The 22385-nt window shown below is 42.6% G+C and overlaps 1 protein-coding gene across 4 annotated transcripts in view; it reads right to left on the bottom strand.

Annotated features, from left to right (window-relative positions):
- Positions 1 to 15090: 15090 nt before the first annotated feature.
- MECOM (MDS1 and EVI1 complex locus) overlaps positions 15091 to 22385 on the bottom strand; it is a 38207-nt gene continuing 30912 nt past the window's right edge. For all 4 annotated transcript variants that reach the window (XM_035557142.2, XM_035557143.2, XM_035557145.2 and 1 more), the window contains 4 exons: positions 21959 to 22103; positions 18501 to 18737; positions 17530 to 17716; positions 15091 to 16675 (listed from right to left, as the gene is read on the bottom strand). In XM_035557142.2, coding sequence (XP_035413035.1) covers positions 16541 to 16675; positions 17530 to 17716; positions 18501 to 18737; positions 21959 to 22103 — 704 coding nt within the window. In that variant the 3' untranslated portion in view covers positions 15091 to 16540. The remainder of the gene's footprint in view (positions 16676 to 17529; positions 17717 to 18500; positions 18738 to 21958; positions 22104 to 22385) is intronic.

Raw genomic sequence — 22385 nt, 5'->3', positions numbered from 1 at the left:
GTTGCATAAAGGCGAAGTGCACCGATATCTAAGCTATCAAAGAGGCTGAGTGACCAAGCCAAATATCTTTGGCAAAATGAGGCTGGAATTCAAAGCCGAGCATTGCCTTTAGAAAAAAAAAAACTAAAAAAAAAAAGGCAAAATTCATTGTTGTTGTTTGCAGAAGTTTTCTATAAAAGTGGCTGTATCTCAGCAGGCAACGCTAACCTGGCAGTTTGCTGAGCCAGCAAGACTTGAAAACACAAGTGGCAGCCAGCGGAAAGGAGCTGATGGCCTTTGGAAAATCTTGCCTACGTGGGAGCATTTCTATCTCTTCAGAGAGAGGTTTAAAGAGCGGCTACAAGTCAAGCGTTCGGCTCCTAGTTACAGAATGTCTTCATTTAAATTGCACTGGATGCATTTTCTTGGAAGAGATGTAACACTGAGGTCTTAACCTCCTGGTTAAGGGATTTATTTATTTTTTAATCCAATTTTGCATTTCATGATGTCCCAGTGCTCTTAGTAAATTGCTGCCAATTATACTCAGTCAAATCTTGGGGGAGCTTTTTTGTTTGTTTGTTTTTAACCAGTTCTTACCCAAACTAAATTATCCTGGGAGAAACTTAACATAGCAACAATATAAGTCTAAACCAGCATATTGGAGAAGGTTTAAAACGCACACTGCACTTGCTGGAGCTTCTCAGGCTTATGAGGGCAATGGAAAGTAACCAAAATCACTGAACAGCTATTTGAAACCTCGCTTTTGGCAAAAGAACACCCCGTCCTGTAAGTGGAGGTATGTGTGGAGAGACTGTTACAACCTGAAGCATGGAGAAGGAACAGGGTTTCTGTTTAGAAAATAATTTTGAATTATACACAGAAATCTTCATACTGTATTGGTTTAGTATGTGTAATTCCAATTTTAAACATAAACTATGAGCCAAGTTATAGATAGAGCTGCTGGTGCTGAAATGTTGCACTCAGAGAGGTCTGAAAGAAACTGATACTTCTGTGATAATGCAGATTTGGATACTTGAGTATTCTTTCCATTTATGTTTTTACTATGCTCCATTACTAGTAAAATATGCAAGTGTCATTCCAGTTTTACAGTTTTTGAAGAACTTCTTGAGCATTGTAGGAATCTTTTGGCAGGAAAAGTGCATCTTTCACAGGAAATTCTGTAACTATCAAGATAAGTTTTAAAAATATTTTCTTTCTCAAAGAAACATGAATCAAGCATTGCTCTGCAAACTGACACTCGAGATGAAGCAATGACTGAGCTTCCTGAAAGCCAGTGGAAGAGGCTACAAGTCTTTAATTTTTCTGTTATCTGGGTGCATTTCAAAAAGGTATTTTAATGAATTTTTATTCTTGGAAAAAACATTTTCTGGGTCAACACTCAGGGCTGATGTTGCCAAAAAGCCCATGATCCTTCTGGGGAAAGTGGCAATCCTGATGTGGAGATGTGCCCGACAGAAACGAGCTGTTATCCCTCCTTCGGTCTGGCAGCAGCTACCTGAGAGTTACCAAACTTTGGTGTTCAGTTACTGCTGCAATCGATTTGACCAGGCAGTCTTTAGCAACTCGGTATTTAAACTCTTCAACCATCCATGCTCTGAATTTTAATGTTATGCCTATGAACACCTCTGATGCAAAGCACAGCAATCTTCTGAAGAGAAAGTTGGGTTCTCTCAGGGCTGTTATGGGACATATTATCTTTCAAAGGAAGGGGACCATTTACATCTTTAAAAAATTAATTCAAGATCAGAAGCAATGACTTCCACTATTATTTTTCTTTTAAGGTTTCAGCATTCTGAACCATCTGATCTCACCTAATAATGCTGTAGCACGTCAACTGATCACTGCTCGTCTTTGTTCCTTGGGAGGCTCCACCGAGGTGTTAAGCTCTATTTACTTTGGGTAAGATGCCATGCTATGCCTATATTGTTTTGTGGGGGACAATTTTCTGATGTTTGATTGCCTTGGGTAAGACATTTTTGGTGAATCATTATACCGAAATGCAAAGAAGGTAACTTGAGAAAGATGCTTATGTTTCTGTAGCACTTTGCAGCAGATGTCTCCTATTTACTGCTTTATTTTATTGCTTAATGACTGAATCTCAAGTAATTGAACAATTTGACAGATATTTATTTGTAAAACGTGATTCATTTAGTCAGACATTGTGAAACAGTTTCATGCCAGTTCTAGAGATCTTGGTAGAACTTTCTAAAGATGCAAACATTCAAGTAAATTGCTCATGTCAATAGCACATCCACTTTTTACTGTTCTTTACTGCACACAAATATTTGAGTTGACAAAAAAGCGCTGGTGAACAGACTACAGGGACTTCTGAACTTTAATCAACCACAAGCACTGGCAGGGTTCAGAAGTAATTTCCTAACTATGAATCACCTGCAGACAATGAATCACATACTGGAGAAGATTGCCAAATAAAACAAGCCATCGTGTATAGCTTGCATTGACTGGACTATGGAAAGGCCTTTGATTCACCTAGCTGAAAGAGAAGCTGTGATGAAAGCTCTGAAATAAAGGCATAAAAGAATGTAGGAATCCCAAACCACATCTGCTAGCAGTGAATGGCGACATTTAAGTTCGACAAGGAAGATAAAAGAAAACTAGACTAAGCAAAATATCAGGCAAGGAGACACTATCTTACTGGAAAAGAGTTGCCTGGAGAAGAACTTCACAAAGCATTTCTGGGAAGAAGACCTTAGCTTAACTTCAAACATATGTGCGAGCTCAGATTTCGACTCTGATGGAGCAGTTGTCTTTTCTGAAATGGCCAATGATCTCCTAGTGATTTTTAGGGGAACTGAAATGTGGGGATTGCAGGGAAGACAAATGGTAGGCGAAGGCTGAGAAGGGAAGGCAGTCTCCCAGCGGTCAGCCTAGTGCTCACTGGGGTGAACAGAAAGCTTTTCCAGTGATTTCACAGGCCTCTATGACGGTCATAAAAAGAAAACTCCTTCTGCTGAAGAAGAGGTGTTAGATTTCTGTCTGTAACGAAACGGGGCCAAGAGTTTTGGTGCTAACAAAAAAAAGGACCAGATCTTGTATAACGTTTTTCAGAGACAAAGATGAATAAAGAAATCGGAGAAGAAACCAAAAACTTCCTGGAGGCTGTAAAGAATTGTATATAAGAGTAAGTCCTACCACAAGGAAAAGAAATAGAAGAAGGAATAAAATTTACTTTTTTAATATTTTATTTCTTATGAGAGGTATTTGGCTGTGTTTTCCTAAATAGTGAGACAATAGCTGGTAAAGAAATGACAGTGGAAGGAAAAAAAAAAAAAAAAAAAAAAAAAGCCCTGCAATTATCTAGACTTTGATGATTCCCTCTGTTTGTGCCAGTATTCAATAAACCCTCAAATTGCATGCTGTAGCAGGAGAGTGAATTTACTGCAGCCAAAATCATATGAGTGCAATGAATCAAGACAGCCTTTCCGCACTGCTCAGGTCTGGCTCGTGTATAATGCTCCACATACGGACCTACACTCTGCTTCTTGTACTTGGCATAACTGAAAAGAAAGGCAAAGCAGAATTTCCAGGTCGGTATAGTAGCTACCAGCTAATTGAGCAAAACTTGCTGCCGGTCGCTGGCAGCATCACGGGGAGATCACCTCTGGTATCTGCCCAGCAAGATGGGCAGGCAGAAGTGTCTCAGCTCCTGCCTGTTTCCTGGCTTCTCAAATGGGCAGTGAATAGGAAAAAATCTGAATTTGCTCCCCGATACCAGCCAAACAAGGAGCTGGCATAGCCCAGAGCTTGTGTACTCAGCTGTAAAGAGTCCTGATAACAGTTAGAAATCCTCCTACCGGGGAATTTGTAATCGCCCAGGGCCACTTCAGTTGGCAACTGGCTCTTTTCTGTAATTTGTTTTGAAAAAAGCCGGTTCTGACCTGCAGGAGGGAACGCGAGCAGTTCCCCCGACCAGCCACGAGAGAGCAGCCGGCAATTAGGGCTGGGAGGGCTTTGCACTGCTCTGCAAAGAAAAATAAACCACGGACAACGTTAAGAGAAACCCATCACAGGATTCCCTCCTCGCATTACTCTCCTTAAACCAAATTGCACTTAGGCATGCGAGCCACTGTTAGCTGAACCCTTGTTACTTACTTTGAGTCGCAGTTTGCTCTGAGGTTCAACTACAGACTGGCACATCGGGGCAGTCGCTGTAAAATACTGCCCTGGTGCAGAGGAAGGGAGAGGTTGCCCCTGGCCTTACAGTATTCTTGGTCAAAGCCAGAGGCTGCCTAATGGCTGCTGGCAACGTCGACAGCCGCTAAGCAGCGGCTAGCTCTTAACCTAAGTTGTGCATTTTCCTGCGTGCCGAATAATATTCAGGCATCAGATGATCAAAGAGCCTGCCCGTGAAATGCAGCTGAAAGAAGTTTTCCACACTATATTTCTCACATGTTAGATGCATTGATACAGACAAGAAATGCTGCGCGTACGAGCAGGGCTCTGGGGGAGGCAGGACGAGCCCGGTGTCCTTCACCCTCCGCCATCCCCACAGGGCACATTTCTGGGCTCGCACACGAACATTCACAGCACTCGCAGCAGAAGCTAAAGCCTTGGTTAAGGTTTTACCTTCACACGCTTGTTTTTGAAGAGCTTATGCCAGTTTTACTGTAAGGGCTGGGGTGAGCTATGAAAAGAAGACACACATTTAATAAGTAATGGAAAATCATTTACATAAAGGTTTCGTGTTCCTGGACAGTGCTTTCGAACGTGCCAGATAGTATTAAAAAAATGCAGAAATCTCTGCCCCTAAACCTCAGATCACATATGAATCATGTAGTTCATGAGGCACATGTTTGCTTGTGTGGTCAGTGGGGAACATATTTTTGCAGCCATGTCAGCTCGGCTCTCGGGCTGCAGCGCGGGTCCGAGGCAGCGTGCCCGGCCGAGCGCCGTGATCCCCGCCAGCCCCTCGGGGAAGCTCGGTGCCATCCCGCGGGCACTGCCAGGGCTGCTCTGATCTTACACACCTCTACAAACGTGCTCCAGCTGTGCTGCAGAGAAGCAGGGGTTGGTGTCCTGCCCGGAGGACAGGCAGCTGTCCTTCCCTTGGTGCAGAAAGCTTGTTGCTCCTGCGTCTGGATTTTGGAAAGCTTTTGGTCTGGAGGGCAGGGAGAAGGTACCTACGGCTGGAGGATCTGTAAAGGGGATAGGGTGCTTTTCCTCACGTCCTCAAAGTCACCAGGTCACGAGTGAGGAGCTTTTGGCAGCATCAGCCCTGCCAGGTACCGTGGAGTTGGAGCTTTTCAACAGGAATAAAAAAGATTTTAAAAACAACAAAGTAATTAAACACTGATACAGCCGTTTTTTTGTATTTGGCTGCCTGTTGCAGAGACGCTCTGGCTCCAGCGATTCAAGCAGTTTCCTATTTCTTGACTTCAAAACCAAACAACAACAACAAAAGCTCTGCCATGCGCTTGCCTAAGCTGGCCCCGGTGCACGGGCGCAGGAGCAGGGCCTTTAACCAGGGCTAAAATGAAGACATCCCCCTGCTCCCAGCGTTAACCGCAGCCGCTGTAGCCGCTGCCGACCTTGGGTGAGCAACAAACGGTGTCTCCCACTCCGTATTAATGTGAGTCTATAAAATCAGGCAGGAGTGGAAAACAGCAAAATGTGCAAAGCCGTGTTTGAAACCACGTCAAGTCCAGGAGTATTTTCAATCCTGCCTTTGGGAGAGTCAGCCCCTAATTCAGCTGTTACGTCCTTTACCGTGCGGAGCAGGACCGCTAATTAGGTCTGTGCTTACATGTTAGAGAAAGGATAAGAAAACAAAATCTTGCTTAATCCAAAGGGTTTAAGTTAATGTAAATATATTCAACTGGTGGAGATCAGACGGTTGGTTCAATACTGGCTGCCAAAAAACATACCAGAAGGTGCTGTGAAGGACTTCCATAGTGTTTACTGGGGAAGGGAAAAAATCTCCAAGTAAAGTACATAATGAGTCTACTTCTTTAAATACATTTGGGTTTTACTGAAGAACAATAACAAACACCGTGCGACGATGCCTCTGGGAAAGCAGTGCCATGCAGCCAGCGCTCGAGACGAGTTTTTCACAAGGTTTCTTGCTCCGTCCATTTGATCATCCTAAAATGTTTTCAGAAGTTAAAATTCTTCCTTCTGATATATCTTGTATCCAGTAAATGCTGTTTATATCAACGGCAAACAAATCTTAACTGAATCTATACAACTAATGTCTAAGTTCAGAGAACAAAAATAATCATTCCAAAACGTGCTTAAGGTGAAATCAAGATAGGATTGCAAAACTCTGGTGGAAAACATATCTTGGTGGTGTGGGCTGACAGTCAGGCTGCTAAAGACACCTTCTGGATCTGTTTTAGGAATTGCTTATTAACCACTTCAATAATAAACAGAGAGATTAAGAGCATGTAATAAAAGAAAATCCTGTGAATATTTCACTCAATATTGTCAAGCATGACACATTTATTTCATTCAAAAAAAAATAAAAATCTCTCTTGTTGACTCTGTAACGTGATTCAATGTTTACTTCAGTTAATGACTTTTAAGTATCTTTCATTGGCCTTTTAATGCTATAAATGCTATAAATGCAGCTGAGATTTGTGCAACATAAGGGTTCGGTTTGCTTTTTAAATGTAAACACTATCAAAGGAATTTAAATTATTATTTAATCTTTATCAGCTACTTTCTGGATGGCCATGCACACCAGAAGGGCTGTACAATAACGTAGTAATGAAATGTTGCTACAGGCCTGACGCTGCAAAGCGAGTGATTTATTCCTGTATGTGGCTTCACTCCTGTGCTTCTATATTAGCAGCAACAGCCCCAGAGGTAGGGGCTGATTTTGGAAGGTGCCGGGCAATAAATTACTGTCAGGGCTCTTACGGAGTAGACACTGACTTCTAAGTGGTTGCCAGTGCAACCCCTGAAGTGTGGTTTTAGCAGTAAATATGCCTATTTCAACTTCACTTCTGAGGGAAAAGTCCTGGCATATTTAATGTATGCTTAATTATATTTTAACCCTTTCTTTAAGTCACGTTAAACTGAGGACTCTGGCTGCTGAGGAGAGATTAACCAGAAAAGTGCTCACGTGTCACTTGGATAACTCACCCAACTCTGCAGAGACCAGGGGCTTAACAAGAAACAGTTGGTCCTTAAAAAGGTTTTCATTTCTGCTCTGAGCTAAAAATTACTTCTCACGTCTGAATTCTGAAGTGTATGAAGAAAACGCATGAGTAGCTAGTTCTTTCTTCAGACTTAAGAAAATAAGTTAAAGTGGGTCCTTGCAGTTTGCAGATACTTGTGCTTCCAGGATTGTTTTAAGATACAATTGTTAGGCATGTTTAAAAAAGAAAAAAAGATCTTTCAAGAGCTCATTTCCCAGAACATTACCAGCCAACAGCCTTTATGGGCTTACACCACAGAGCAATTGTTGACTAATACTATGTGCTTTGTAAAAAAAAAAAAAGAGAAACAAACTGTTATATGTTTTTTGTTGAGATATATTTAGAGAGCTTTCTTATTGTTAAGAGCTTTAGGAACAATAATCAGCGGTATGTCATTCTGGTATTGTTAGCAAAGTCCTTTCTATTGAATTTTCAAGATGTTGTAAAGTGAGATTATGTGAGTAGCACCTCTGGACACTTTTTCCCATCATTGTGTTGGTATCAATCGCTGACTTCCACTGTTTCTCCTGGTATTAAATGAAAATGTTGTTTCCCACTACGCTGATTGGAGGCTTTATAATGCATGACATAACTGATAACCCTACTGAGATTATGTATTGTAGGATTCAAACTGCACGAGAAATTTGGACAACAAAGTAGGTGGCCACTCTGACTGGGAGACAAAGTTTAAAAGAAAACGTACTGGGATCATTGTTTCAGCTGAAATGAAGAAGCATTATAAACAGATAATTTGCAAGGCCAGTCCTTCAGGTTTCAGAGAAAATATTATTTTTATTTATTTAATTATTATTATTTTTTGCTGCGGGGAGAGTAGGGAGTTTATATTTTCCAGTGGCAAAGTGCTGCCCCTAGCCTCTCTCATCCCCGACAGAGCTGTGTTACAGCAGAAACCAACACCCTGCTGAGGCTCCTGACATTTTCCAAAGAGGAAATATTAAAAATTCAGTGGCAGAGTGGAGGAGGAGGAAGTTATGTTTTGGAACTAGCGGTGAGCTGAGAAAGCCAGATTTTTCGACTCTATAATAAAAAAGTGAAAATAATGAGAGGCTTTGAGCTAGCTTCTGTATTACACACACCACCAGTATCTGAGCAACGTAAAGACCAATATAGGGAGTTCCCTTATAGATGCTTTTGGCCTGTGCCATTTCCATTACACCATGTCAGGTTGTTTTGGTTTTGCACTCGTGCTTCAGAGGGGTTTTTTTTTGGGGGGGTGACTGAGCTGCTCCAATGCTGTTGTGCCATCCTGATGATTACCCACACATGCTTCTTCTCTCCCAGCACCGTGCCAAAAGCTGCTTCAAGAGTTTTGTTGTTTTCTTTTGGTGTCGGTATTTGGACTGACACCAGTCCCTTGCTCCTGCACTCTTAGTTCTTCTCGCAGTGAATTTCCTTCCAGCGTTGCTCCTTGCTAAGCTAACAGAGGGTGGCATAAGCACAGCTTGACTTTTGACTGACACAAGGGGGAAGGAGAGGTCAGTACAGCTTTCCACCGTGTGTCCTTCCTTACAAGTAGCGAAGAAAAGCATGGTGAAAATCCAGTTACAAGTCCTGCTCCTCCACTTCAGCTTTTCACCCTGGTCTGTACGCTCAGAGGGGACAGGGACAAATTCCGACCTGATTCTGGCATTCCTCAGCTGACAGGCTGTCAGGTCCAAAAACTAGTTCTTGATCTCCCATTCAGGGTTTTTATGGATGAGTGTAAAGCTGGAGTGAGCTGCTCCATGCAGTGGTTAAGGTTTTAATAGCTCTTAAGTAATAAAAACAGCATAACGGCTTCCAAAAGGAGTACCAGGGAATCAAGTCTAAATGTAATAAAGGTCTTTACTTTGTTAGAGTGGATTGCGAAGGGTTTTGTGGGTTGTGGTTACGCAGAGCAGAGGTTCTGGGGATCCTTCAGAACGAATTTTTAATTGCACGGTTCCAAGTGACTGCAGCTGACCGGGCTTTACATCTTTCATAGTCCTCTCCTGAGGAAGGGTCAGCATACCTCACGCTGCCAGTGCAGCCCACACAGACTTCACATTGCTCCCAGAGTTGCAAAGATTATCTTCCTTTAAGGTATGAGTATGGCATGAGTACATGCTTTTATTTACAGGCACATCTGCTGTGTCTTCTTCTGAATATTTTACTTTCTTCCCAGTCTATTCAATAAATCGTAAGGAAGGAGCTCCAGTAGGACAAGTCTTCTAAATTTAACATTGGACTACTGTCCTATTCAATTTTTAAAAATACTGAAGTTGTGAGGTTTTCTTTTTTTTTTAAGATCAATTTTTGCTGGGGAACAATGTACTGCTGTATGAGATCCTTGCTTTTTTGTTGCTGATGTTTTCCTCCTCCAGGAGAGAAGGACAAAGGCACGCCATGTCCCCCTGGGGGCTGAGGGGACGCTGGGGAAGGAGCTGGCCACTGTTTGTCTGGTAAGAGTCAGCCAAGAGACTATGGGGGCTAGAAAAGATCCGTGCTCAGAAAAGGCCATCCGTGCTCAGTCTACAGGCAAATTAGCAAGCTGATTCAGCAGATGGGTGCTTAAAAGGCCTGGCAGCAACAGGAGAAAGATCTGGGTACAGTAAAACCCAGTTCCATAATTAGGAAGATCTGAATCATTAAAAGGTTTGCAAGAGTCACTTTTAAATGAAGATCATGAGTCTCTGCCCTCCAATGTTTCAGTTTCATGTTGATCAAAGACGATCTGAAATGGAGTCCATTGCTGGGCTTTTCACACAATTCATGCTGAATTTCAGGGTTGAAAGCCTCAATATGCTTCAATTCATATCCAATTCATATCCACATCTCTTCTCTTTTCTTTCTTTTCCTTTTTTTTTTTTTCTTTTCTCCTTGGGGTTGTGATCACACCTGGGTATTCTCAAGCCAGGTCCAGCTCCCGAGGGGACGCAGACACGGCAAGGTGGGGGCACAGTGCCTGGCCGCACGCTGCTCCCAGCAGGAATGGGGACAAGGAGCAGAGCCAAGGGGAAACCCCACGCTAGTCCTGGTGCAGAGTGTTGTGTCCCAAAATTTACCTGTCGTGTGTGAGCCCCAGCTTGGCCGTGTGAGCTGCGAGTTGGGCCTTAGGCCCACCCTGAGCGCAGGTGCCTAAGGGCTTGTTTGGACTTGGGACCATGCGGCTGGCTGGCAGCTTACCACCCTGAGCTGTTTTATCCACCACTCCTAAAAGCTCTCACTCACTCGATTTAACCTTTTCCAGGTGATTTTTGAGCCTGGATTCCCATGTGGTGGCCTACTGCCCCGAGGGACAACCACGTCAGAGGAGTACCACAATGCTGGCCTGGCCACAGGGCTGCTGTGCTGACTGACCACGTCCTGCTGCTGCACGCCTCAGCTCAATTAGTGCAGGGCTGCCCGGACCCTAATTGGGCCTGACACGTGCCTGTTTAAAGAGATTCCCCAGGAATTAAAGCGCTACTTCTATAGTTTGAGTTGGCTGGTGATGCGAAACATGACACGATTTTGAGAATTTTCTGCACTTACCATGAAACAAATATGCCACAGGTATCAAGCGGGCTTTGTTTTGGGGCTATAATCATATTACAAATTGAACATTTCCACATGTGCGTGCTGGCAAATGTACCCTCGGCTATCTCATATGTATCTGCCCCAAGGTACAGATGCTGGGGTCTTGACATAGCATAATATAGATCGAAATATATATTCCAGATTGCCTTAGCACATGCTAATGAAAATAAGGAATAAAGGCCTGAAAGAAGCAGCTGTTTAAAATTTTCTTCAATCCCAGAAAATCAACTTCTTAATTACTGATAATTTAGCATCAAAATGACCACTAACCCATTTCTCCCACCAGGCCCTCCCGCGCTGGGAGGCCTGCTTCCAGACTCTCAGGCAAAACTTTTTCTTAGAAGTGTAGCATTTCATCACATTTCTTTAGCCTTTCTGGAATTAATTAGTATTAAAATACAGCAGGAAAAAGGAGGGTCCCTTCAGAAGGTGCCTTCTTGCAGACCCTCCAGTCAGACAAGCAGAGCAGATACTGCTGCAGCTCCTACCTACCCAGCTGGTTGCAGCAGAGTGCTTTTATATTTGCACAGCATCCGTCACTATAAAAGGTTCCAAAACCTTCCCTGAGTGGATTTATAGACATAAATAGCTTCAGTTGCCATTAAAACACAGTCACTCCTGGATTTAAAAAAAAAAAAAAAAAAAGGAGCCTCTGCTTGTAGCATGCTGTGGCACAGGGCTCTGTGTTAGTCTGGTTTATGGTTGTACCCGGGGCAGCTGGTCCCAAACAAAATCCAAGAGGCAGCTTTGGGGCAGCTTTGGGAAAAAGACTCCAGTCCTAAAAGACGTACCACAAGTTTCTGTCTGTGGGGCCTCTTTTCAACGATTATTTGAATGTTATTCTGATTAAAATCTCAATTCTAGGAAAATAGAAAGCTTTGCTGAAAATTGTTCTCCTCCAGCAACAGATGAATCTAAGCTGGGGGGGGGGGAGGAAAAGAAAAGACGATGAGGAATATAGCCTTTTTTTTTTTTTTTAGTTTATGTTACTTGATGTTCTCCCCTTCTCCTGCTCCCCAGACTTTGTTAAGTGAATCTGAACTCTGTAGCTAAGTCTTTCCTAATGTTGGCACCCTTTTCTATATCGAAACAAAAGATGAATTAATAGTGCTAGTGGAAGCCACATACTAGGTATACTAAAAAACTTACACAGACTTTCAATAGGATGGGAAAAGGATGGTTTTGGCCAGGATTCAGAATACATTTTTCTTATAACCGGAGTCCTGGCAAGGTCTTTGACATGGAGAAAGGGTCTTCTGTTTGGAGCTGGATGGATTTGTTTTGTTTAAATCATTACTGGAAGCATCTTTAAACCAAAGTAGCTTTTCTGCACCACTCCGTGACTGACCAGCAAAACCGCAAATGAGACTTAATGTGGCTGGAAGGCAGCGCAGTGCGGGGAAAGGATCCAGGAGCTCGCAGCAATTCTGCGTGTGCCTGAAAAAGGGGGAGCTGACAGAAAGTTTTAAAGTTCAAGACATGCACGCAGCAACAGGCCAGGCTGAACCTCTGAGCAAAAGCAGCCTCTCAAATGTTTTTATAATAACTTCCCCTCCCATTACGCCGCAAATGTGGCTATTAACACAGCGAGGCAGCAGGGCTGACACAGGAGCAGAGACTCGGACCTGCAGTGCTAGCAAGGGTCTGGGCCAGGGTGAAATATTGATTAATCATCTTGTCATGCTGGTGCTTTGTTATACTCTGTAGATAGAAATTGAGGTGGTAATATGCTGCTCTGTCATGTAGTAAGTCTGCTATATCACATGGGAATGATTTGTTGACTTATGGAAAACTACTACAGCGGGTTGAACAGTAGGATGATGCTGAAACAAGCTAAAGGTTTGTTTTCTAAAACTACTCCAATAATTCTTTTCTTTAAAAAATAGCACTGCAGCAGAAAGCCAGAAACTGTGGTCCTCAGTTAGCAATCTGCATCTGGACAAGTGCATTTCTCTGCGGGGAGGTTTAGGGAAGTTATGACACAAACACAAAAACTGCCCAGTTTTCTTCATTTATTTGGGGGATGAGGTAGCTAATGGAGTCTGGGTCTGCTTTTCAGTTGTTCCTCTCTGTGAATAACAATGCTGCTAAGAAAAGGCAATGCAAGTCAAGGTCATGGTAAGGTATCTAAATGAAGTTGAAGGACCCCTAGAGATAAATCAGTCTCCTATTGTCGCAAGCTTTGTGTTTTCATTTCAAAGTATCTCACCAGCACTAGAGGACTGCAAGACAGTGTTACTGCTCTTTTCCTTACCACAAACTCATTTGTTTCTTGGTACATTGCAAAATATTTTTTACTGCCCTACAGAGATCATAATAAATTAAGGGGAAAAAAATCCTTCACAAGTGGGTCTATGTGAATAATGCTCATACATCAAACCGATCAACGTGTTGGCTTTTTTCCTCCCCCTTCCTTGAAATCCTGGTGTTTTTACTGGCCCGAGTGGCCCTTCTCAACATGTTTCAAGCCCTCTGCTTGCCCCCCAAGTTCATCACACCCTGCGTGCAGAGTCTGCAGCTTCCTCGTGGATTTGGAGAGTAGGTGCTAGCCCTGCACAACCACTGCCCCGGGGTCAACAGACCTGGGCACGCATAGGTTAAACCAGCCCTGTGGCTGGGCCAAACCAGGCCTTCCCTTGACAGTTATATGATGGGAGGCTGCTACTGTAACCCAGAACATTAAACCCAAGGGAAGCTGTCCCAGCCTTTCTCCACCTCCAAAAAAACCCCTTTCATCTAGGGCAGGTGAGGGCAGAGCTGATAAGAACTGTCATTGCAGTGAATTAAAGGAGAAAACGATCTGGAAAGTTGTTTGCAGATAAAACTTGACTGATTAATCTATTTGTTCCCTTTATTTGGCAGTAACTTAAAACCAGGTTCCAGGGTGACTTTAACAGCATGAAAAATAATAGGCTATTTCTGCAATTATCTGCAGGTACCTGACCATTGGCTCAGGCCAATGAAGCGAGGACAATAACGTGCACACAGGCTTTTTTTTTTTTTTTTCTTTTTCCCCAGGTATGTTTTAGGTGAAGACCACAGGCCCTGAGGTGACAGCCTGACACTGACCTGAGCACGATGCTCGAGAGGCTCAGGGCAGCCCATGCCTGTCCGTCTGTCCATGCTGCAGTCAGCCCTGCCAACGTCCACATTGCTACCAGCTGGTTATAAAACAAGTCAGACCACAGCTGGGCTGAAGACAAGAATGACCTCTATGGTAGCCTGAAATGTCACTGAAGCACCTGATGAGCTCTGAGAACCTTTATTTATTGATCAGATAAATGCAGTTATGCTGCTCGGAGAGGTGTCTGGCCAGTGGGACCTCCCCGTGCCTTTGAGCTGGAGACAAGGCCTCCATCTCTGAAAGCACATTTATCTTCACTGGAGCCAGGTTTAACTAAACCTCCCACAAAACATGGCCCCTAAATGTGCCTTTCTCCCTGAACAGCGGTGCGTTTTTGTATGTGGTTACTGATATCCAGCATTGCTGGCTCACACCAGCTCGTTTGCATCTGGTGATAGCAATCCTTGGTCCTATTGCAAAAAAAACCTCTACGGTGTGTCAGATCTACTCTTTTGAGACACTTCAACTTGAAGGACGGCCGTGTGCGACTGGCAGGGACATCCTCAGGGCCCCCTTTGGAGCTGCCTCAGTCCCTCTCTCTTGACAGGAGGAGCAGGAAAATGTGCATTTCCTGGGCAAAAGGTGGCTCTTCCTGGACATGCCACCTCCCGCTGCTCTGCAGCGTGTCCAGGAGAAGCAGGGCTTTGGACCTGACTGCAAAGGGAACACTCAGACTAAAACTTTTTTCCTTTTAGATAGACCCTAAAGGCTCATTTTATGCACTTGGAGGCCAATTTAGCTTCCTAATTATGGATTTTTATCATTCTGGCGAGTCAGTTATGTTTCGTGGTTACTCACCGCTCCCTAACGTCACCTCATGAGCAGGCAGGTGGGGGCCTCACCAGCTCAAGATCAAGGCTCTACAAGAGCATCAGAAGATGACTTTCTACAGGCGCCTCCCATAAAACGAGGGAAATGTTTCTCTCAAGGTAGCATTTTGAAGCTTAAAGGACTCATCTCAAGCCCGCTGGAGAGACTTGGGAGACAGAGGGACTCTGAGAGACTCGGGGTCGGGCCTGCAGCCGCACCACCAAGTCCCAGGTGCTTCCCCTCATGCTGTGGCTGCCCTCACGCTGTGGCCCCGCAGACATGCAGAACAGCTCTCTTCACTCCCCAAACTGCAGATGAAAAATGAAAATTTTGACCTGACCCAGACAAAAAGCAAGCAATAAGGAAAAGGATCCCTTCAGTTTTGTAGTCCTTTATTTTTTTTTTTAAGTTGATCCTCCCATAGTAATGTACTGAAATGCGTAACAGTTACATTGTACAAAGCATTTAAAGAAAAGTACCTCAACTTGCCGATTATTTCAAAATGAGATTATAAACAAAAGGAAAAATAAATCTGGTCCCTCACTAAAGGCCAAAAAAAACCCCAAAAATAACTGAATACCTTCCGTTATTTATTTATTTTTTTAAACATAAATTTGGAACACTTCATCTTACAAATAGGATTAACATGAACATAACATCACACAAGCTCGCAGACAACCAGCATAAAATATTGGGTACAGTTTTTAATCAGAAGAATCATGCTTTCATGAAGAAATTATAACTGTTTATACAATTGAATCAATTTACTGTATTACAAAAAAACTAAGTCGCATCTATTAGTTATTTAGTTCATTAAAAGGAAAAAAATAAAATAAAAGAGGAATGTAAGAAAATTTCAAACACTGTTTTGCACTCCCATATACACAGATCAGTTCACCTCACTTTTTTTTAAGTACATGGGTGCCTACATTGTAAAGCAGTGGGGGACTGGAGCAGTGCTGTTTGTTACAGGAACAGTGCTATTTTAATCAACAAACAATTGTTTGCCAACAAATAAATACATGGTACACACAACACAAAGAAGAAATTAGAGGGAAGGGGGAAAGGAAACAATACAACAAAATAGTGACATGATTGTCTAAAATTAAAATCTCATTACAATGATTTGAACTAGTGGTGCTGTCGATGGACGTGGTGCTTTCACGGAATTATCTGGATGATTTAGCTTCTTGGAGTAGTGAACATTCATAGTTTACAATATACACAAGCCTCTTATGTATTGTTTCTCATAGTTCTTTTTTTTTCTTTTTTTTTTTTTGCGATTTTCCTTTTTTTTAACAATGCAGTTGAGAAGGCAAAAGAATTACGGAGAGAACAAAATATTCCCTGTTACTTCTTTCTACATTTACGATGGATAGTGTGCATTTGATAGAACTATTTTCTTTCTTTGAAGGGCTAAAATGCGTAAAGCTTTAATGAAGAGATTTGTACATAAAAGCAACTGTTCCCAATCCTGTGTCAAACTATCTTATACAAAAAGAAAATGAATTCAGTTACTACTTTAAAGGAGTGCCCATGTGTGTATCAATGCAGTCTTAACCCTTTTGCCCCTGCCCCTCAAAGCCGGGTGAACTGGAAGACATTTTTTCCCGGCCCCGGTTTACATAATCCACTGAAACCTTTTTTTTTTTTTAAGTCGCATTGATCCTCCAGAAGTCAGCAGCTGCCTTTGCTGTGCAAAACAAAATATTGAGAATAAATAGTTTCTTTCTTTTTAAAATTATTCAGTTTAAGGTCACCAGACTTTAAATGAGTGACCCTGCAGATTTATAAGGCATTCTGCTCAGCAGTCTTTTAAACAGTCATATATGAAAGAGCCATGCTACTGGTTTGGACTTGGTCCCATTCTTGGTAAGACTTCACAATGTCATACGTGACTGATGGATTGGATGGCACTGGATTCTGCAGCAGCTCTCGCCATACTGTGCCACATATTGGGAGAATTGTGGGATGCAGAATGAAGGGAGTCCTTGTCGGAGAGAGAGAGCATCATAGCATACGCCTGGACAGGGAAAGAAGAAAAAGAGGTCATGCTTCAAGTTATCTGAGGTTAAAACCATGCTACTTCTATGTGGCCCACGCATCTTTTAGACCACAACTGTTCCTCTGAGCTTAATGAAAAAAATCCAAGTGCGTTAGGTTAAACCACTGTCAACCTTTTCACTGACACTTTTGACTCACTAATAGCAGTAATTATTTGTGCTTTCCTCTGGCTTCATGAAGCTCTGAAAAAACTTTGATAATAGGCAAGGTCCCAGAGTCTCATTTGCCTTCAGATGCTTGGCACAAGAGGCTTTGCTGTGACCTTCTCCATGGGCATATTCTGCAATTTTTAAAACAGGAATCTTTACAGGGGCTAAAAAGACACTTTTTAATTGATGTTTAAAATAATGCAAGAAATGCCACTTGGGCATCAGTCCAATTATTACTGTTTCTAAAACACACTATTGACCTGGATGCGATAACATCCAACAGACTTTAAAAAAGAAACACCAAAAAGCCAAACCAGCCAGAAGACCAAATCTCATCCTTGCAAGGCTGCACAGCATCCATGGGGGTGCACCGGCTGTCTGAAAGCACTGCGACAATTTCTTATCACAGCATTTCTGCGGCTGGCAGACAGGAACAAAACCAGCAAGGAAGGAAAAAAATCCTCTGGTACTAGGGACCAGAGCACCCTGCGATGTCTCTCTGTGTGGTAGAAGTGCACGGGGAAATTGGGGCATGCTCAGGTTTACAGAGGTGGAGCGCAGCCTTGCCTGACCAAGCTGAAACGACATTGCCCACCGCACACTAACAGCTTAATCCTTTGGGTATCTGGTGACAATAACATTTTAACTCAGTTAAAACTTTTACCTGGGATTTGGATTTCCTGTACAATGGTTGTTTTAGGTCCTCTGGCAGCTGGGAAGTATTGAAAGCTGCCAATTCAGCTTCACTATATTGATTTTCTTCCATTTTCCTCATTTTGAGGCTATCTGTGAAGTGCCTTATGTGGTCCAAAGCAGAAAGTCCAGTCTTATTATACTCCTCCTCTTTATACCTACAAAAACACCACAGAGGTTACAGGGAGTTTTAACATCTGTTAACTGCAGGCTGCTCAGAATGGCTGTTGCCCAACCTTCTTAGGCATTCACATTCACTCCAAGCTTTTGAACTACCTGCACCAAAAATCACACATGCTGCAGAGCTGCCCAATAAGCAGCAGGGTTGAAGGAGCCCCCCAAGCCCCCTTGGTGTCTGGCTCATGTCCTGCAGTGCACGGTCACATCAGACAAACCACCCTCAGTCACATCTAGTGCTGCCCACCACCAACTTGGGGTTTAAGGCTGATCCTCACTGCGTTCCCTCTTGCTCTCAGATTTACACCCATGAATATCCCCTTTTTATAGGCTCATAAACCACCTTGCACTGTGGAACCATGATTGTGAAACAAAAGGAATCATATTTTCTGCTCTAAAGAGCAGAGGTGGGAGAGACTGTCTCTCTTCTGGTGTCTCCACAGCCTTTCACAAGACCATTATGGGAGATTAGGGTAGGTTTAAGGAGCAGATAACGTATCTCCCAAGAACATTTCCTGTCTCACCCAAAACCTGACAATAGTTCCCTGAGTGAACTTATTTTTCCTCTTAGTGGCCCCATTTTGTATGAAGAGACTGAAAACAGGGCTGGTATTGACCAAAACACGGATGCATGTTGCTATCGTAACTGGGAAGTTGGCTACCTCGAACGGGTTCCCACGGCACACAGTTTGGTGCTGGCACTCTTGTATGGTTTATTGTTTTTATTTTGTGTATTGAGTGAACCAATACTAGGAAGGAACCAACCTGCCAGGGGAAGCTTTGCAGTTCATGTCCAAAGTACTCGTTTCCTCGTAATCCTCCTCTGGAGTCCCCTCGTGCATGTCGCTTGTAACAGGCTCTTTGACTGCTTTCCCTGCAATTTCGCTTTCTTCGTCTTCTTCGTCCATCATTACTTCATCTTCTGCCTCTTCGTCATCCAGCAAATCCGAGTTCTGGCTGGTTACCATGGCTTTTTCATCCTTAAAGTGGCTGCCATTCATTCTGAAAGTACCAAAATAAAAACATGCAATAATCAAAAACAACTCGTGAAAGCTCCACACTGGCAAATTGTTGGAGATGGATCTGAAAAGAATGTCCCAGTAGAATAACATAATTTCCTGAAAAAAAATAAATGTATTATTTATCTTTTTGAGCTTCAGACATTTAAGCAGTATTGTAGAAAGACCCACTCAAAAACCAGTGGGACGTTACAGCGCAATCAGCATGGGATTTTCCTGTTATCCTGGGAGCCTAGAACTACTGTTCAAGAGGAGGGATGTTCAGATATCCATTCCAAATTTTCTCACGCATTATTTCATCTCATATTTCCAACCACGTCTGTAGTCTAGGCAAAACAACTCTGACTTTTAGCAGAAGCTGTAGGGGCCGAGAAACTCTGAAAATGAGATCTGGCATTTTCAAGAATGACATCCAATACTGCGTCAGGAGTTTTAAAGTCAAAATTACATGCATAATTAATTTTGCACACCATCATCCATTTGGAAGCCATACTACTTAAGTGAACGTATGGATTACATACATGGGAACCTAAGTGACTTCAGCTGAAGACATGAAGAGTTGTCTGCAATACTGCCTTCACACTGAACTATGACTACTGACTGATTTGAAGAAGTATTAAAAGAAAGGTCACAAAGCATTTTAAATGAGACACCTTTATTCTTACGAAATGAGTATGTGGAGAACCTTTTGGTCCAAATGGTGTTATTACATTAGAAGGGCGACCAAGCTGGTGAGGGGTCTGGAGAACAAGTCTTACGAGGAGCGGCTGAGGGAGCTGGGCTTGTTCAGCCTGGAGAAGAGGAGGCTCAGGGGCGACCTTATCGCTCTCTACAGTTACCTTAAAGGAAGCTGTAGCGAGGTGGGGGTTGGTCTGTTCTCCCACGTGCCTGGTGACAGGACGAGGGGGAATGGGCGAAAGTTGCGACAGGGGAGTTTTAGGTTGGATGTTAGGAAGTACTTCTTTACCGAAAGGGTTATTAAGCATTGGAACGGGCTGCCCAGGGAGGTGGTGGAGTCACCATCCCTGGAGGTCTTTAAAAGACGTTTAGATGTAGAGCTTAGTGATATGGTTTAGTGGAGTACTTAGTGTTAGGTCAGAGGTTGGACTCGATGATCTTGAGGTCTCTTCCAACCTAGAAATCTGTGTCTGTGTGTCTACATTGTCTCTTGCTTTCAGACAATGACTCCTCTTAACTACTTCCTATGGGATTTTATCAAGGGCATAATATCCATGCTGAAGTAGAGGCTTATTTGCTAATGGCCTCAGTCCTGCAGGATTTTGGCTACTAGAGATGCATCGCGTCCACTGCATTAAATGAGAGCTAACGATACTCAGCACAACCACTGCACTGGGAAACGCGTGGCCAGACGTGCCCGGGGCATGCCAGGGCTGAACTCAGTGGAGCCACGCAAGCGCACGCTACCAGCCTATCTGCCCCACTGTTTTACGTAGCATGGAGACCTTGATTCATCTATTGTTCTAATTGTGCAAAAGGTCCCTACTCTTCCAGGAATACAGTTATAAAAATGGAAACCTTATTGTCCGCCTGCAGTTTGCTTTAGACCGTGTGTGCTTCAAACTGTGCGGGACAATATGGAATATACCAAAAGTTTTCGCTAGATGAGTCCTATCAGCGAATTTCATATTTAATGTTAGACTTGCTGTTATAACAGATGTACTTTCTTATGGAGCATACACAACTGAAATCTAGTTTGTTATACGACGATAGCGTCGTTTTCCTAAACACAACAGTTTCATGTATTTTCTGAGCAAATTCCAGCCAATTGTCACAACTTTAGTGCTTACTGCATTAAAGAAAGCTAGGGAATGGTCTGTTTATATCACAGTATCAAAAAATCTGAGGGTGTGCAGAGTCGGGAGAGCTGAAGCAACCACCCCCTCTCTAAGTTAATCAGAGCAGTATCTCTTTATCATCTTTTATTTAAATACACAGATATAAGAAATTGCTGAGCACAGTCTGGGCTGCCAACTTGCTTGCTATGCTCAATTGAGGCTGCTAGAAATGAAAGGGAGATGGACTACAACCAAAGTAACAAAAGCCATGTGATTAAGAAAACAGATTCTCTAATTATGCTTTCAAATGCAGCAATTTGCCAGGGATAAAATATCCATCAAAAGCAGTCTGAAGTGCCAAATTTAGAAAGGAAACACTGCATAACCCAGCAACCTTTTCACTTTGCTGACTTCCTGTTGGAGGACATGTTGAGACCAGATGTGCAAAAAAAAAAATCCCAAGCACTCATTGCCAATCAAGATGGAATGGAATTTGAATATGCATGTAATCACTTAATCCAATACTTTCGGGGAAATTGTGTTATGTCCACCATTTTTATTCCCTCACAAAGACATCTGGAAATTGAGGAGACAGTGAAGTTTGTCACCAACAGTAAGAAATTTTTGATGTCGATAATGTAATGCCAAATCAAAAGTGCAAGTAATGCGTAATGCAAAACCAGTCTCAAAGAAATGTATGGTTGATATGCGTATCCCTGTTACAGCCTTTTTTTTTTTTTGCTTAGCTATATTTTTATTAGCTGAGAATCTTTAAAAATGGTCTATATTCTGCTAGCTTAAAACACATATAATTAATAAATCTTAATAGGAAAAAATCTGTCACATACCAGAGCACTGTGCACTAACACCACCTACCTACAGCTTCACTGACTTTTTGCTAGTAAGCATCCTCCTTGGCACTGAGTTCCTTGCAAGACAGGACTTCTAAGTTATAACCTTCCATTTCATTTAAGAATTTAGCTTAGTCTACTTTACAAGCTATATATTTAAAGTATATTTAAGCAATCTGATCCTTCCACATTTAGCCATCGGATGTTCACCTGCTCTGCCATGAATGTAAAACGAAGGAATTTTTTAACAGACTTAAATGAGCAATGACAAATGGTGCACAGCAACTTGAAAAAGAGAGGTACTGATCCAAGGAGAAATGTCTAAGTAGATGTACACTTCTGGCCAGCATCTGCCACCGGGAATACGTTCATGCACAGCAGGGAGGGAATCAGCATGTTTCTCTTCATAAGACACTTAGGTGAAACCTGAAGCAACCAGATTGCTAAAATAACTCTGGCTCTACACATCATTAAAAGTGAAAAATCACGTTCAATACGCAAACAAAACTGGAAAAAGAGCAGTGGCACCTTTTGAAGGCAGACCAGTTGAAACTTACCTCTCCTCTGAGTTTCGGGGGGATTGATTGTTGTGGTTGCTGTTTCCAATAAAATTCCTAATTTCTGTAAAGTAAGAATCTTCTTTGTCATCTAGGATTGCCCCTGTGCTTTCCAGTTCTGAATGAGGTGAAGATGTTGCAGTACCTTAATAGGAGAAATACAGGACTTTTGTTGTTGCTCAATTACATTTTCTATATTTAACCTTCTAAATCAGATCAAAATTGATTTTTATTTTAAAATGGGTTGATTTTTAGTTTAAAATGGGTAAGATCAAGTGAGAGCTGTACATCGTGCCCTATCAGCTTTTAGCTGTAAAACTGGCAAGTAGAAGGGAAGAGTTAGTATCCACAGGCTAAGGTGGCTTCCAGCCAAAATTACTATTTCAACACCTCCTCCCCGTTACTTTGCAACTTCAATAGTCAGTCA

This window comes from Cygnus atratus, chromosome 9 (genome assembly GCF_013377495.2).
Source record: "Cygnus atratus isolate AKBS03 ecotype Queensland, Australia chromosome 9, CAtr_DNAZoo_HiC_assembly, whole genome shotgun sequence".
NCBI classification, from domain to species: domain Eukaryota; kingdom Metazoa; phylum Chordata; class Aves; order Anseriformes; family Anatidae; genus Cygnus; species Cygnus atratus.
This window is presented reverse-complemented; position numbering and strand designations above follow the sequence as displayed.